General features: G+C 28.8%; 1 protein-coding gene, 3 long non-coding RNA genes and 2 other non-coding genes across 7 annotated transcripts; 3 read left to right on the forward strand and 3 right to left on the reverse strand.

The window, feature by feature from the left end:
• Positions 1-536: 536 nt before the first annotated feature.
• Positions 537-868, forward strand: AT5G05525. Its single transcript, NR_142847.1, has one exon. It is a non-coding gene; the product is annotated as an other RNA (long non-coding RNA).
• On the forward strand, positions 551-2,793 carry AT5G00540. 2 transcript variants are annotated; one of them, NR_144176.1, is made up of 5 exons: positions 551-655; positions 797-889; positions 961-1,097; positions 1,192-1,694; positions 1,920-2,793. It is a non-coding gene; the product is annotated as an uncharacterized misc_RNA (transcript). The 2 variants fall into 2 exon arrangements; NR_144175.1 differs by having other exon boundaries at positions 961-1,694.
• Positions 638-868, reverse strand: AT5G05535. The gene has a single exon (NR_142848.1). It is a non-coding gene; the product is annotated as an other RNA (long non-coding RNA).
• Positions 1,466-2,086, reverse strand: AT5G05545. Its single transcript, NR_142849.1, has 2 exons — positions 1,952-2,086; positions 1,466-1,816 (listed from the first exon to the last, which is right to left on the reverse strand). It is a non-coding gene; the product is annotated as an other RNA (long non-coding RNA).
• Positions 2,794-6,644: 3,851 nt separating the features above from the next.
• On the reverse strand, positions 6,645-6,718 carry AT5G37795. Its single transcript has one exon. It is a non-coding gene; the product is annotated as a tRNA-Asn (tRNA).
• Positions 6,719-10,202: 3,484 nt separating this feature from the next.
• On the forward strand, positions 10,203-12,021 carry RSL1 (RHD SIX-LIKE 1). The gene is made up of 5 exons (NM_123139.2): positions 10,203-10,879; positions 10,973-11,077; positions 11,209-11,274; positions 11,396-11,461; positions 11,571-12,021. Exons 1-5 carry the CDS (start codon positions 10,334-10,336, stop codon positions 11,709-11,711), a joined length of 924 nt encoding a protein of 307 aa, NP_198596.1. The 5' UTR covers positions 10,203-10,333; the 3' UTR covers positions 11,712-12,021.
• The last annotated feature ends 3,794 nt before the right edge of the window (positions 12,022-15,815 follow it).

Here is a 15,815-nt window from a genome sequence, read left to right on the forward strand (position 1 = left end):
AGCAAATTTGTTTTTCTTATCATACTGATTTTGGTTTTTCTTCCTTTCTTCTGTGGTATTGAGGGTTTTGTTCTTCCGCTGGATTACGAGAGGGCACTCAAGTTTTCAAAGGTATGAAATCAAGCCTAGAATTTTTACTCTTAATTGAATTCAATCGTTGTTCTGTTTTGGTTTTGCATCTTCTTTATCCATAATTACAGAGGCGAATGAAAAGATTTAAGTGTTTTCGGTGAGACAGAATGGCTTCACATTATTGTAAGTCTTGTAATTTTTAATTATGTATGTGTTCATGTGTGCACACATACATGCCTTATATGTTTATTAGAATGCAGGTTTTGACTGGTTAGCGTCATAAAGGTAATAGTATTGGTCATCGTGATATGTCATTAGAATTTGATGCTTCTCTGAGCTATGTCATTTGTTTAACTGTTACTAGTTAAAATGCATGACTGAGGTTTGATAATTGGTATTATTATTATGTTTTTGCTTTGCATGGACTTTAGGTATAGAATATTTGGTGAAAAACTCTCGCGGTTATTTTTTTTATTATGTTAGCATTCGGTTTTTCAGGAGTACGTTGATGAAGTTTGCGCCTGAATGGGAAGAATAATTTCTCACATCCAATGTGTGATGGCTGCTATAGTTATGAGACAAGGTACGGAATTTATTTTTTTTGGTCTCAAAATTGTTTCCGATCAATTTTTGCAGTCACTCTCTTAGCAAACTTAGAATCTTTCTTGATCTCTTAGAATCATGGAGACTAATTTTGCTACTTATTCCTTCTTTTTCCCAAAAGTTCTTAAACATGCCGTAAAAGAAGGGAATGCATCAACGACCTTTTAGCATGAATAGTTGGTCTCCCTGAGGATTAGGATTGATCATAGTAGAGGTATATCGTTACTCTTGAAAATATTTCACAAATCATTTTTTTTTTTCCATAAACGTAACTACAAATTTCAGAAGATATGAGAAGTTTGATGTTCCAATGGCCTACACTTAGAGCAACAATGATTGATGTTGCAATAGCTTGGTCTGCAAGTTTTTACCGCTACCATTTGTTCTTGACTTCTTTCATGGGTTTTGGTTAGTATATGCAGGTAACAATTACTTTTCTTTTTGTTGAGCTCAAAATATATACCACTCATCATAAATACTGATTTATGTTTTTTTTCTTCCATGTTCGGTGTTGAGGGATTTGTTCTTTGGTTGGTTTACAAGAGGGAACTTTACTATGAAAAAGGTAAGAAATATGGGCAATCACCGACTCTTGATATCTATCAAATTCGTTTTCCTTATCATTCATTGTGGTTTTGTTTTCTTTTCTTGTGTTGTATTGAGGGCACTAAATCTTTTAAAGGTAAGAAATCGAGTTTAGATTTGACAATACTTGTCTATTTTTTATTTCTATTAGAATTCAATCATCACTCTGATTTTGGTTCTACTTTCTTTGTTCGTCAAGGAAAACATGAATGCAGATGTATGGATCTTGAACTTAGCTAACAAATGTGTATTTTCTAACAGGGAAGAAGCTTGGGAAAAAAAAGAACAAGAGAAGATCATGATCAGCTAAAATTGAGTAATATTGATTTTTTTTAATGAATTATGTTACTATTTTGCATCGTCTCTCCATTTGAATCTTTTTCAGGATTGTGAAGTAGAGCATGAACACGAGTATTGGAAATATGTAGAGGAAGGTAACTTGTTATGGTTAAGGTTATTATAAGTTTTGCCTAATTCTATTAGTTCTTATGATCCTGATGCAAACTTGATGATTCTCTTGTTTGCTTCTTTCGTTTGGTCTTAATTTATCTCAGGAGCCTGTTCAAATCAATTATGCACTTACTTTCTTACTGAAATTTAGAATGTTCATTAGAACTCAAAGAAACTTGTTGAACTCAGTTTGCTTCTTGTTCCATTAGGATAAACCTGAGAGAGACACTACTTTGCCAACCGAGATATGCCAGAAACTTGAAGACGATTTGAGCTAGTGATATCAATTAGAGGACCAGATGGTCCAGATTCATCCAATCATTGATAAAGAGCCCGTACCAACCTGATAAACGAAGATACATCAAAACACGAAGAGTACCTGATCAGCCTCTTCCACATCTAGTTTAAACTGCATACATGCATACATGCATACATGCATACATTCATATATGCATACACATGCATATATCATACATTCATGCATATATTTGCTTTCTTGATTTTTTTATTAGATCATTGCTTGCTTCTTTAGTACATTTGTTAACAACTTGTTCTTGTTTGTTTCTTGTGCTTATCTCAGTTCGTAACGTGCTTGCTTGTTTCTTGCACTGATTGCTTACATGTTTAGCTTGTTCAATTAATTCCTTCTTTGTTTCATTGATTATTTGATCGTTGCTTGACTTGTTTGTTTGTTTCTTCTTGGTTCCTTGATTTACTTTACTTCATTGGGCAGCCTTCTTCTTGGATACTCGCTTACTTAATTGTTTCAATCATTTTCTTTACACATTCGTTTGCTTGTTTCCTTCCTTGATCCTTTGGTTTTTCTTTTTCTTTTTTACTTTCGTCACTATTTCTTACTTGAACTTCTCTACTTGTTTCGTTGTTTGCTTACGATTTTCATTTGGTTTCTCGCTTTCTTTTGCTTTCTTTACTTCTTCCATAGTTCCATTGCTTGCTTAGACGTAATTGTTTAAGAAAACATCTCCCCAACATCCTCCTTGTTCTTGCAAATTCCATTACTTAATTCCGTTTATGCGTATCTCTTAAAATATCTACAACTCTATAGCGAAATTTTATAATCCACACTATACAATTAATTTGCTTTATATATGACATGTTTAGCAAAAAAAAAAACAATTTGCTTTAATTTGTTTTTTATCCCCTATTTCCATTGGATTATTATTTTCTTTACAACAAAAGGAAAAATAATGTTTTGCTCTGACATGTTCTAAAACATGTGGATCAAAATATTGGTAAAAAAAAAACTAATATGATAAGTATTATTTGACACATCTCATCTCATGGTCTAAATTAAATTCCATTCCCTTTTCATTTCCTTAATTTCACAATATGCAATTATATTTTGGTTTTTTCCCCCTTAATTGTACTTGTTCTTGCAAATGTTTTTTACATATTGCTCTAATTTGTTCTAACAGCATTTCAGATTTTTTCTTTCTTTATAAAACTTTGACACATATAAATAATTAAACAATTATGAAATTGTCAAGCATCTCGAAAGAAAAATGGGGTAAAAAAATCTTTTCTAAAAAATTGAAAAACCCTCAACTATATATAATCCTCACTTTTTTAAAAAAGGTCAAATAACACTTAATATCACTAAAATCAGTTTAAAATAAAAAAAACATCATACTTAAATTTAAATAAATAAATAACTCGGGTTAAGAATTGTTTTTCCTAAATTCTAGTTTACAATGGGTTTTTTTCTAAATTGAAGTCCTTTAGTTTTGGTGTAAACAAATTATATATAGTTTTTATTTCAAATCTATTTGAGATATAGCAAAACGTTTTCATTATTATTAAATATTTTGTTACGTAAACAATTTAAAATTTTATTGACTTGGACAATCCAGTCTATACCCAACATTTATTTTGGGTCGAATTTAAGTTTCATTCAAATTTTTAGATAAAAGTATTTTTGTGTTAAATATTATATTTTTATGAATTCTATATACAATAAATAATAACAATCCGAAGAAATGTCATTTGCACTTCCGAACAATTATGTCTTTTAAAATATTGACGGTTACTTTTAATATTTGTGTCTTTTCATTGTAAACAGTTGTGTCTGTTAAATAGCTGACGGTTACTTTTTTAATTCGTATCTTTTCATTGACGGTTTTTTTTACATTCGTGTCTTTTCATCATAAACAGTTATATGTTAAAATATTGACGGTTCCTATTTTTGCATTCGTATCTTTTTATCATAACTTTTGGTTAACATTGAATGTTATTTTTTTTCAGTAATGTCTTTGTATCGCAATTTTTTCTCGTAAAACTGTATTTTTGTCATAAACAGTTGTGTCTGTTAAAATATTGACGGTTACTTTTTCACATTTGTGTATTTTTATCATAAACAGTTGTGTCTGTTAAATTGTTGACGGTTACTATTTTACATTCGTGTCTTTTCATTGTAAACACTTGTGTTTGTTAAAAAATTGACGATTACTTTTTTTACATTTCTGTCTTTTCATTGACGGTTATTTTTTACATTCTTGTCTATTCATCATAAACAGTTTTATCTGTTAAAATATTGACGGTAACTTTTTGCATTTGTATCTTTTTATAGTAACTTTTGGTTAACATTGACGGTAATTTTTTCCGTTAGTATCTTTTTTATCGCAATTATTCGTAAAACTGTATTTTTATTGTAAATAGTTGTGTCTGTTAAAATATTGACGGTTACTTTTTTATATTTGTGTCTTTTTATCGTGACTTTTTGCGTTGGAACAAATATATCAAATTGTTGTCGTAGCTCAGCGGTATAGAGTCCCCTTAAGTGTGCATGAGGTCATCAGTTCAATATCCGTTGGATGCATTTTTCCCTCATTATTTTTTAACATAAAATTCTAACGGAAAGTTAACTCTGTTAACAAAAATTTCACGACGTGCCCGATTATGAAAACTTTATGATTTAAATGACATTTAATTAAAGAGTCAAAGAAAACTTTATGATTTAAATGACATTTCGAAAGTTCAGATTTTTTCGTCCCAAATTTGAAAATTCGCGTTTTTTTTGACATTTTTCCCGTTTTTCTTTTGCATTAACTATGAGAATTTATGTTCTAGATACCTTTGATCTTTTCATAAAAATTGTGCACTAGTTTTTTTCTAAGTTATTGAAAATGTCTTTTTTTTTTAATAATATTATAAATTAAAGTTTTTACTATTTTCAAATCTGCGTAGTTTTAATCAAAGGACCCTATATTTTTGTATATAATTAATGTTAACAAATTAAGATTTAATGAAATATTATGTGAAATTAAATTTGAGTTTTATTACTTACTGATTGATTTAGTTTGTTGATCCATGTTTGAAGCTAACTAGATTTTAACCCGCGGTACACCGCGGAGACAATTTATCTTTTTAAAGTTAGTATATTTTTTTTTTGCAAATTGTATCTATCTATAATATATTTTTATTTTATAGTTTACAATTGTTATTAAGTAACGTCCTGCCAAACCCGTCCCGCCAAACCCGTCCCGCCAAACCCGTCCCGTAAAAAAACCATTTATTTATATTAATGTTGATCTTATTTATGATATGTTTATAAATCATTGTCTATATATTTTTGTCGATGCGGGACGTTGAACCCACACATTTTTTGCCAATTGGTTAATATATGTTCATTTTTAACATTTTGAATCATACAATATGACGGAAAAAATTAAGATTTTTTTAAACTCTATATATTATATAATGATGTTAAAAATTGTGATATATCAAATTTTTTATAAGTTTAAATATTAATAATGTTTTATAAATTATAAATATATAAATAATAATATTTAAAAAATTAATATGTTTGCTTATAAGGTAATGACATAATAACTCTAAAAGAAAGGATTTAGAAGATTTAAATTTTTAATTAAATATTTTCATTAATAAATAATTAATGTCAGTGACATGACATTGTAAATAAGTTCAAATACAAAATTTATTTATTTAAACAAAAAACGTTTAGTAAGAATAATATTTATTTAACAAAAAACTTTGTTTTAAAATATTATTAACAAATATGTTTATGCTAATTTTAAGGGATTGATTTGAAGTTTGTTGGGATTAAATTTGATTGATAATGTGATTGACAATTTAAATAAAGAATTTAAAGTAAAATTAATTATTTTGGAAAAAAGATTTATTGCTATTGGCATTAAATCGTAAATAAGTCCAAGTCTAAGATTTATTTGCTAAAATGGATGCAAAAATGTATATATAGATGTCAGTTGCATATGAGGTTTATTGTAAGCTCTTTCTCGACCGTAAAAATCTAATCATCATTCATAATAGTTCATTTCTTTTTTTTTGTTTGGCTTTTCAGTTTTTTGACAAATTTGGTTTTTATCTATGGAGTTCATGTTTAATTGTCCAAATTGAGTTTGTTATTCTAAAATTTGGAATAAAGAAAGTGAAATCAGTGGTAAATTTAATAATCTCAAGAAACAAAGAAAACTTGATTGCATTTGATAAATTTGGAAATCAATATGTGTCGTTAGACTTACAAATATAGCATTATAAAAAAATAAAAGCATACCAATCGAAAAAGTTGCAACAAAGTTAGTGTTTTTAAAGTATTAATTTTATCTGGTGAGAAAATATGAGATAATATATTTATTTATGCAGACTTAAATATTTCTTATTCCATTTTTCTTTTAGGATTAAGAATTCATTGTATAATTTATATACCCCCCAAACGTTAAAAATATGTATATTTGTATAATGTACTGAAAGTATATTGTCCTATAGTTATTTTCTTTTAGAATTAGTAATCTATTGTATAATTTTTTGTAGTTTTATTTTAGAATATGTTTTCTGTTTTTTCTAAAAGAGCAATTAAAAAGGAACAGTAGTATAATTTTCTTATACTGTTTTTATATAAGGCAAAATCGCCAGTTATCATATGAAAATAAAACAATCGCTAGAAGGAGGGGTCGAACCTCCGACCTTGTGGTTAACAGCCACACGCTCTAACCAACTGAGCTATTCCAGCTTTTTGTTAAGTTAATTAAATATTTCTTTTAAAATTAAAGTCTATGAGAAATTAACCCTCAAAAGCTGGTAAACGTACAAAATCTGTTGATTATGTAAAATATCTTTGCTTTCTAATTTGAGATCTTATTCAAAGCATGAGCAATTTTTTTTTTTTTTGGGGTCAAAAGCATGAGCAAATAATAATTTTGTCTTTTCGAATTAGATACTAGTTTTCATATATTCTTATTCATTGATATCGATACTACATTCACATTGTATGTATATCTATGATTGATGATAAGAGTTGGGCCAAATGAAAACTATTTTTTTTTTATTGGGAATTCATGAAAGAAACTAGTTTTTTTTTTTCTTTTTGAGTTCTACCTAAAATTAATGCGCTTGCTTGGTTTTAGATCCAGATGTAATCGAACAGGCCGTATCAACATGTATATAGTTATTTATACTTGTTCATAATAGGTTTGGTTAAGGACTTTGGAATTGTCCGGTTTATGTCTAATTTAGATGTAAACCATTTGGTTATTTCTGGTTTGATGTCCGGTATTTGATAATGGATTGGAGAAAAATTAAAGAGACTACTGTTATAAAGAAAAAGAATTACAGTAATTAAGGATAACATTGTAAGTGAAATGTTATAAAAGACAACTGTTATAAACTGCGCTAGCTAGCATCTAGAGTGGACATTTGCTTTACTTGTGGCTTGTACTAATTGATCATCTGTCCACTAAAAATGTGTTTGTTCCTTTCATGAATAACAGCTTTTTATTTCCTAGAAGAAAAACTTGTGTTAGAATCTTGGTCAATCGTTATGGTTCATGTCCTTACTTGGCCTATGAAGAATGCCCTCTCAGGCCAGCTTAAATTGGGCTTTGGCTCTGGATGCAATTTCTTTTCAATTAACTTTTGGCCCAACATAACTTATGATAATAATATAAAGTATTGTTTTGAATCTCACATTATGTTACCAATCTTGATTTTTTAGAGAATTATGAATATCTGTAAAGAAACTGGACATACTGATCTCTCTTTTACGGACGTAGTTTGTTTGAGAAAAACAACAAAATAAAATCTTTGGTTCATTCTATTTCGAGTGATTGAAACTAAGAGTAAGCTTTTAAAATTGAATGAAACCAATTGGTTAATCTTATAAGTCGCACAACGCGAGAGCACTCTTTAAATTAGTAGTATAATTAAACATTAAAGTAGATTGAATGTCATGCAACTTGGGTTCTCACTTCTCAGTAACTAACACACAATTCAAAACAAGTACCAACGAACGACCAAGTAAATGTGGTATTTTTTTTAAAGTACTCTGATCTTGTTCCTATGACTATGAGAATATGAGTATCCTACAAAAGTCTCCGTGAAACTTGTCTACCACTAATTATCGAATTTGTACTTTGAACTGTGCTTTGAGATGACATTCAAATTACAAGTCTAAACAAACTATGTTACCAAACCCAAAAAGGTTTTAGGAGATTTTGAGTTTCGATCCAATCCGAAAAAGGTTTGCATAAAATGTTATCATATTTACACCGTACCATTTTTTATCATCTCCTTTAATAAGATACCGTTAAATCTGAACCTTTACACAATATAATATCTTAAGGAAAACAAAACAAAATAACAAAAAGTGATTATAAAAGTATCCAGATTATATTTTAGCTAGAGTTTCAAAATCAATCAAGTCGTTTACATGCGTTGCTTCAGATTTTTTTTTTTTTTTTTTTTTTTTTTTGTTAAATAAACAGCAAATAAAAAAGATTGCGAGATTTGAGTTCGTTTCTTCTTCAGAATAGAAAATGAAGTGGAAAAATATAGTCTTTATCGAATACACTAAAATGAGAATAAAAACGACGTGAAGATTAGCGGAAGATACGGCGATGCTTTTGCTTCTTTAGTTATTTCAAGCTCAAATTTCTTTAATTTTTCTATCTTTGTAGATTTATTTAGGGGTCTCATTTATTTATGTTTTACAAAGTCTCCCAGTCCATTAATTTCACTACTGCCAGCTAACAATCCCAATGAGAGATCATATTAGCTAATAGTATTATTATTGTAATTTGTAATTAATAAACTTGGAACCACATTCATTAATTGCTTCCATACATCAGCATCCATTAATATTTAAAATACTTTACAAATGATTTTCTTAAAAATTGTATCCATGCTTATGATGTATATATTTTTTTTAAATAACAAAGGTATCCTAATTTATGATCGGACAGCTTTATGTAGATTTAAACAAACCCTACACCCCCGAATTGATTCAACTTAACTAAACCGAAACCATTTTTAGGGCAATTCTCACAAATATTTCCAAATTTAGCATATCATCTCTAAAATTTCAAAAATACCACAAAAACACAAAAAAACAATTTAAAAAAAATGAAGACTTTAAGATTTGAAAACTTGGGTTTGGGTTTAGTATTTTTGATTTAGGGTTTAGTTTTTGTTTAAATTTAAAATTATGGCGTTTCACCTTATCTATATTGTTAAAGCTCTCACGAAAATAATATAATTGTTCACATTAAAAAAACACACAATATAATCGTTCAAATATTTTTTTTTAAAAGCAAAGAGTAAGAAAAATCATATATATGAAAGTTAGCAAACTTTCTTCTTATAAGTGACATATCACTCCAACATCTGCCACATGTGTTTGTTTTGGTCTGTCTAATCGGTTTGCAATTTTGTTGTGTGTCTTCTGTTAAATTTGATTATGAAGAGATTGTAGTCATCAAAAATAGAAGAATAAAAACTAAACGAATCAAGTATGCAAATTTTCTTATGCTTAATAATAAATTTTGATTTCAGTTTAACCTTTCTTATAATGTTTTCCACCCGTAAGACCAAACATAATCTAATTTCTTACTCTAGGATATTTACAGTTGAAATAAATGAGTTTATATATTTCATGAATGATCTTGGAGGTACATTCTCTAGATTAATTTGTAGCATAATATGGATGTCTTATTAGTTATATTGTTGAAATATATCCTAATTCATTTATTGGAGAGGAAGAGATATATAATTTCATATATGGTGGTAGAGAAAAGACATAATTTCATAAGATGGATACGAAGTGAGAATTAAGGTGACTTATTAGAGGTGTTCATTTCTTTGCAGTTTCACTTCAAAAACTGAGTGATTATTTTCCTAAATAAAAATAAGTTGAATGTTTTTGTAAACTAAAGAGTTATTCTAAAACGGTAATCAAATTTGCTAGTTAAAAAATTACTTTTAAATTATAAAAAGTGTACTTGCATGTGTATTGATTAAATCTCTCTACATTCATAATGACTTCGACTGATAAAATTAATAGACTCGAGCAATATCTATTTTGATCTCATGCCAGCTTCCTCTCTTAAAATATTATAACAAACAAAAATAAAACTACATCTAAATGTCATCATTTAATATTAGTAAGAACCGCCTATATAAACCTTTATGATAACATAACTACACAAACATTGTCTCTCTTTGCTTACCAATCTACAATCTTAAAACCATTTTTCGTTGTTTCGATTTCTCAAATCTCCTTAACCTCTCAAAGCAAAACCAAAGACATAAAAAAGAAACCCCATACATCTCACTAGAACACCCTTTAGTACCAATGTCACTCATTAACGAACATTGCAATGAGCGTAATTACATCTCAACCCCAAATTCTTCAGAAGATCTCTCTTCACCACAGAATTGCGGATTAGACGAAGGAGCTTCAGCTTCAAGCAGTAGCACCATAAATTCTGATCATCAAAATAATCAAGGGTTTGTGTTTTACCCTTCCGGGGAAACCATTGAAGATCATAATTCTTTGATGGATTTCAATGCTTCATCATTCTTCACCTTTGATAATCACCGAAGCCTTATCTCTCCCGTGACCAACGGTGGTGCCTTCCCGGTCGTGGACGGGAACATGAGTTACAGCTATGATGGCTGGAGTCATCATCAAGTGGATAGTATTAGCCCTAGAGTCATCAAAACTCCAAATAGCTTTGAAACAACGAGCAGTTTTGGATTGACTTCAAACTCCATGAGTAAACCGGCCACAAACCATGGAAATGGAGACTGGTTATACTCTGGTTCAACTATTGTAAACATCGGTTCAAGGCACGAGTCCACGTCCCCTAAACTGGCTGGCAATAAACGGCCTTTCACGGTAACTATAAATTTAAGATTTGTGATTTGTCTTTTTCATATATCATTTAGATCAATCAAAGATGTTTAAAGTTTACCATCTAATGATCGATAGGGAGAGAACACACAACTTTCAAAGAAGCCGAGTAGCGGTACGAATGGAAAGATCAAGCCTAAGGCAACAACTTCACCTAAAGATCCACAAAGCCTAGCAGCCAAGGTTTGCGTTTTTTCTATTCATCAACATTTATTGTCAGGGTTCTCTTTTTGGATTTAAGTCAAGGAAATTAAGAAATATATATGTGCTTTTGTCAATAAATTAACCAATACGAAAATATGTTTCTTGTATAGAACCGAAGAGAAAGGATAAGCGAACGCCTCAAGGTATTGCAAGAACTTGTACCGAATGGTACCAAGGTATGATAAATGTATAAGAAATTTAATTTTATCGTAACCTTTTTTTTCAAACCTAGAGCGTAATAAATATTTTTCTGTACTAATTTTTTTTTTTAAAATCTTTATGGTGGTTTTTATGTAGGTGGATTTGGTAACTATGCTTGAGAAAGCAATTGGCTATGTAAAGTTTCTTCAAGTACAAGTTAAGGTAATTAATCTTAACAAACATTCCGTCAACTATATATCATACTATGTCATATATAAGTAGGGTCTTTCAAGTATATTGATATAAACAAAAAAACTATGTCTTTTTATAGGTACTTGCAGCCGATGAGTTTTGGCCGGCACAAGGAGGGAAAGCTCCGGACATTTCTCAAGTTAAAGAAGCTATTGACGCAATCCTCTCATCATCACAACGAGATAGTAACTCAACTAGAGAAACAAGTATAGCAGAATAATTCCGACCAAAACAAAAAGTATAGCAGAATAATTAGTTACTAAATGTATCGGCATTAATTATAATACCAAACAAGTCATCACTTTTGAATTCGGTTTAAAAAATAGTTAATTGGTGACGTTACAGATCGAGAAGTTATTGATTCCTTTAAGGCTTTAATTATGTAAGAGCCAACACATTGAAGTCACCGACGATATGTCAGACGTCGGTCCACACGAGCATGGAATCTTATAGTAGATTAGATATGTAATAGTTATATATGTGGAGGTATGTTTCTATTTTTGTATGTTTTGTAATTCTCCAAGTATGCGTAATGTGATGTTGCAAAAGTTTGGTTTCTGAGTTTTACTTTAAGATATCTTTTATAAAATGTTTTCATGAATTGAACTAAGTGTTGTTAAGTTTTGAGATATTATGCATGTAATTAAGTGTTAATAGCTTAATCGATAATACATCTATGCAAAGTTTAGAAGTCACTGATACGAATAACATTTAAGGGGAAACTATATTAAATGTTATGGTTTCCTACCCGAGAAACAGACCTAGATCCGAACCTCTTAGTAATTAAAAGACAAAAAATATTTATTATGAATGTCTATATTTCTACATACGATGCAGTAAGGCAACGAAAAAATCAACTATTTCATTAGAAATTAAAACTTAAATCCTCCTTAAAACCCTTTTAAATTTATTTTTTCAGTTGTGACTGTTTAGCTTACGTCCATTTCTGCACTTTTGTTCGTTAAAAATAAACTAATAATAGTAATGTTACATAGTATATATGTATGATGTATCCTTGCCGAAGTATGTTTTGAATGTTATATATGTACCTAACCAAGGGGTATACCCTAGAGGTATAGTTCTATTTTTGTACTTTTAGATAGGGTATGTAATATTTTGTCCAAAAAAAAAAAAAAAAAGATAGGGTATGTAATATATCAATTTAATGGCTTGATCCCTTTACAAGAGTATGTAGACAACATTTCTCAAGGTGCAGCTATAACATAAAGAAAATCTCAATTTGACATTTTTACTTCATCGTTGAGCTCGAACTTTACTGAAATCCTCCTCAAAACCACCTTGATTTATCATCCGATTTACTTATGTGCGAGTTCTATTCGCACGATATGTATATTAAGTATATTTCTTTTAAAGATGGACGGTAGGATTAGTCAAATTTTAATGCACATACACACGAAGTGAAATTAAAGAAGTCACTTTACATTAGTATTAGAGTATCATCAGCAAAAATAACATGCAAACAAATATTTTTAAGCATCTTCGGAAATTATACATGTCTTGTAACGTCTTCTATTAAATATCATCCTCTTTTTAATTAACGTTTTTTTTTTCTAACTCATGGAGTATACGTTTATCAGAAACGATAAATGATAAATCTAAGTATAAGGTGATATTTCATTTACCATGCATCTTTTTTTTTGGTTATAACCAAACAATTTGCATCTTTTATTGTTGAATTACTTTTCTTTTTCTTTTCAATAAACAATTAGCTTTAATCAACTGATTAGAAGACATACTTAATTAAGATCTAAATCATCATCCCAAGGTCAAACCATGTCCTTCTGTGAAAGATTAGGGATACGTGCTCGATATATTATAAACAACTTCATTCTTTAGCATAGTTTTAATGTTAAAAAATTAAGGTGAAGAATATTTACATTTTCTATTCAATAATCACATGAAATAACTACATTATGTTGACAATCCCACTTTAGGAGCTGTACTTGTAATTGTGTACTTGCATTATTGGTGTACTTTGCGTAACTTCTATTAAGTGAATAAGACAAACTACGTTATTGGGATAATTAGACAACAAATCTTTTAAACAACTACTTACAAAGATAAATTAAACAATTAAAATATTTGCAACCAATATTACTTTCGTTTTTTTATCTCAACAATTAAAATATTTACGGTAATCAAGTTTGTTAATATAAAAAAAAAAATATATATATATATATATATATATATATATATATATATATATCAGTTTTAGAGTATACAAGTTTCATATTAATTTTTTAGTGGTCACCGGTTAATAATATGCATCTCATAAAAACATGCTAAAATCTTTATTTTATGCCATTTACTTTTATTGACACAAATTATTTAGTTATTAAAAAATTTAATTTTTCTTTCTCATATTATTTTAAATATACAAAATGCGTTATTCTTTTCTAAAAGTTTCAAATTAATAGTTCGGTTGGTATCTAATTATATCTCATACTCTCATAGTATTAGATTTGTTGACATTCCTTTGAAGATTCCCTCGTTTATAATTAGTTGATAAATTTTACAATATATTTGTATGCCCCATAATCAGGGACACGTCATATTCTATGTATAATCCAGATCACTTCATGCATAAAAGTTACAGTCTTATCATTTACCGGATACTTTCTTTGTGATATTTAATTTTGCTACCTATATTTTGGTTTTGCATTTACGTACCAGTTATTATTATACTTTGGAAAAGGATTTACTATTTAAAACAAGATCACGTAGTCACATACCAATTATTTGTAATCTTATTGTTAAAACATGAATTCTTGAATAAGTTTTAGCAATGATCGGTTGTAATATGACAAACTATATGGTCTTTACAGTTGTCTCGTGCATTATTTTGTTAGGCCATCTCCAACGGAACTGCAAAACTTTAAAATAGTGTGGGAATGTTAATTTTTTCTCTCCAACCAAACTGTATAATTTACACTATTATAGTGTGATTCCTTTTTTTTCAACAGTATATCACTATATTTGGTGTGTCACTGTAGACAACGGCAAAAGATAGAATATTATTATTTTTTACTTTTGTATAATTATATATTAAAAAAGCCTATATAGTTACAGTAGATTAAAAATTATTTATATTGTTATTTAATAATCTAAATAAGTTTTGTAATGAAAATTAATGTAGCAAAACTATTTTGGTATTTTTGAATTTTAATTGTATGAATTATTAATTACTCGGCTTTTCTGAAATTAATACACACTTTGGTTGGAAATACATAATAGAATTCAATTAGCCATTTATTATTTGTAAGTTTATATTAATTAATGAATTAAAAAAACTATTAAATAATAAAGACAAATTTTAGTTACATAATATAATAATAGAGAATAATAATTTTAGTGTAATATTTAGTGTTATGGTTGGAGATGCCTTAGGAAGATAGCGAATGTTTGCACAAAAATTGCAATGCATTTAATATCCGATATGACGTCATAATCTCTTAATTAAGTCTCAAGTACTCATTTATTTACATATCCAAATCTTCTAAAATTAATAATATTTTTTTTTGGTATGAACAAAATTAAGCGTGTTGGGGAAAAAGAAAAAAAGAGAGTTAGTTGTGCTAACGTAGATTACTTTGATGATATGTCTTATTGGTAATGCGTATGACCTTGTCATATTTAAAGAAAATCTATAATATTAAAAACCACAGACTAATTGTGTTCTAAAAGTAACATGAACAATAAAATTTTATGGTTATGACTTGTTAGTTTTGGTGGAATCAACCAACACTATTTCAACTTCTTTTTTTTTTGGTTTAAAATATTATTTCAACTTGATTGTCAATTACAAGGCATGATAATTTTGGATGTTAGAAAAACAAACTACAAGTTATTTACAACCAAACTCTTATTATATCTTTCGATTATATTAGGAATAGGTTAGTGACAAACTGACCGAGGATTTCGCGAAGCTCATTTCCATGGTTGAATCCGCTTGACCTCAACAGATTTTTCACACTTTGCAAACTTCTTATTAGTGAGCATATTTTTGAAAAACTTATGGAGCCCCTATCTTTATTCCCTTTGTTTCACCTTAGCTTCAAGTTTTATGAACCTTCCTCATTTGAGGTTTTAAGTGAATGAAAGTTGTTTGACAAAAAAAAGGTCAGTGACAAGCTCTCTAGTTTACATAAGAGTAAAGCTTGTCTGTAAGTGCCACTTCTAGCTCGAGTTTGTATTTTCGGAAGGACTAAGAAATCATCATTTTGCTTGCTATCACTGCAAAAGATTTTTTAATCATTTCCAGTAATTGTTAGATTACTTCTAACTTTTTCTTTTTCAAATTTCT

This window comes from Arabidopsis thaliana, chromosome 5 (genome assembly GCF_000001735.4).
Source record: "Arabidopsis thaliana chromosome 5, partial sequence".
Taxonomy (NCBI): Eukaryota; Viridiplantae; Streptophyta; class Magnoliopsida; order Brassicales; family Brassicaceae; genus Arabidopsis; species Arabidopsis thaliana.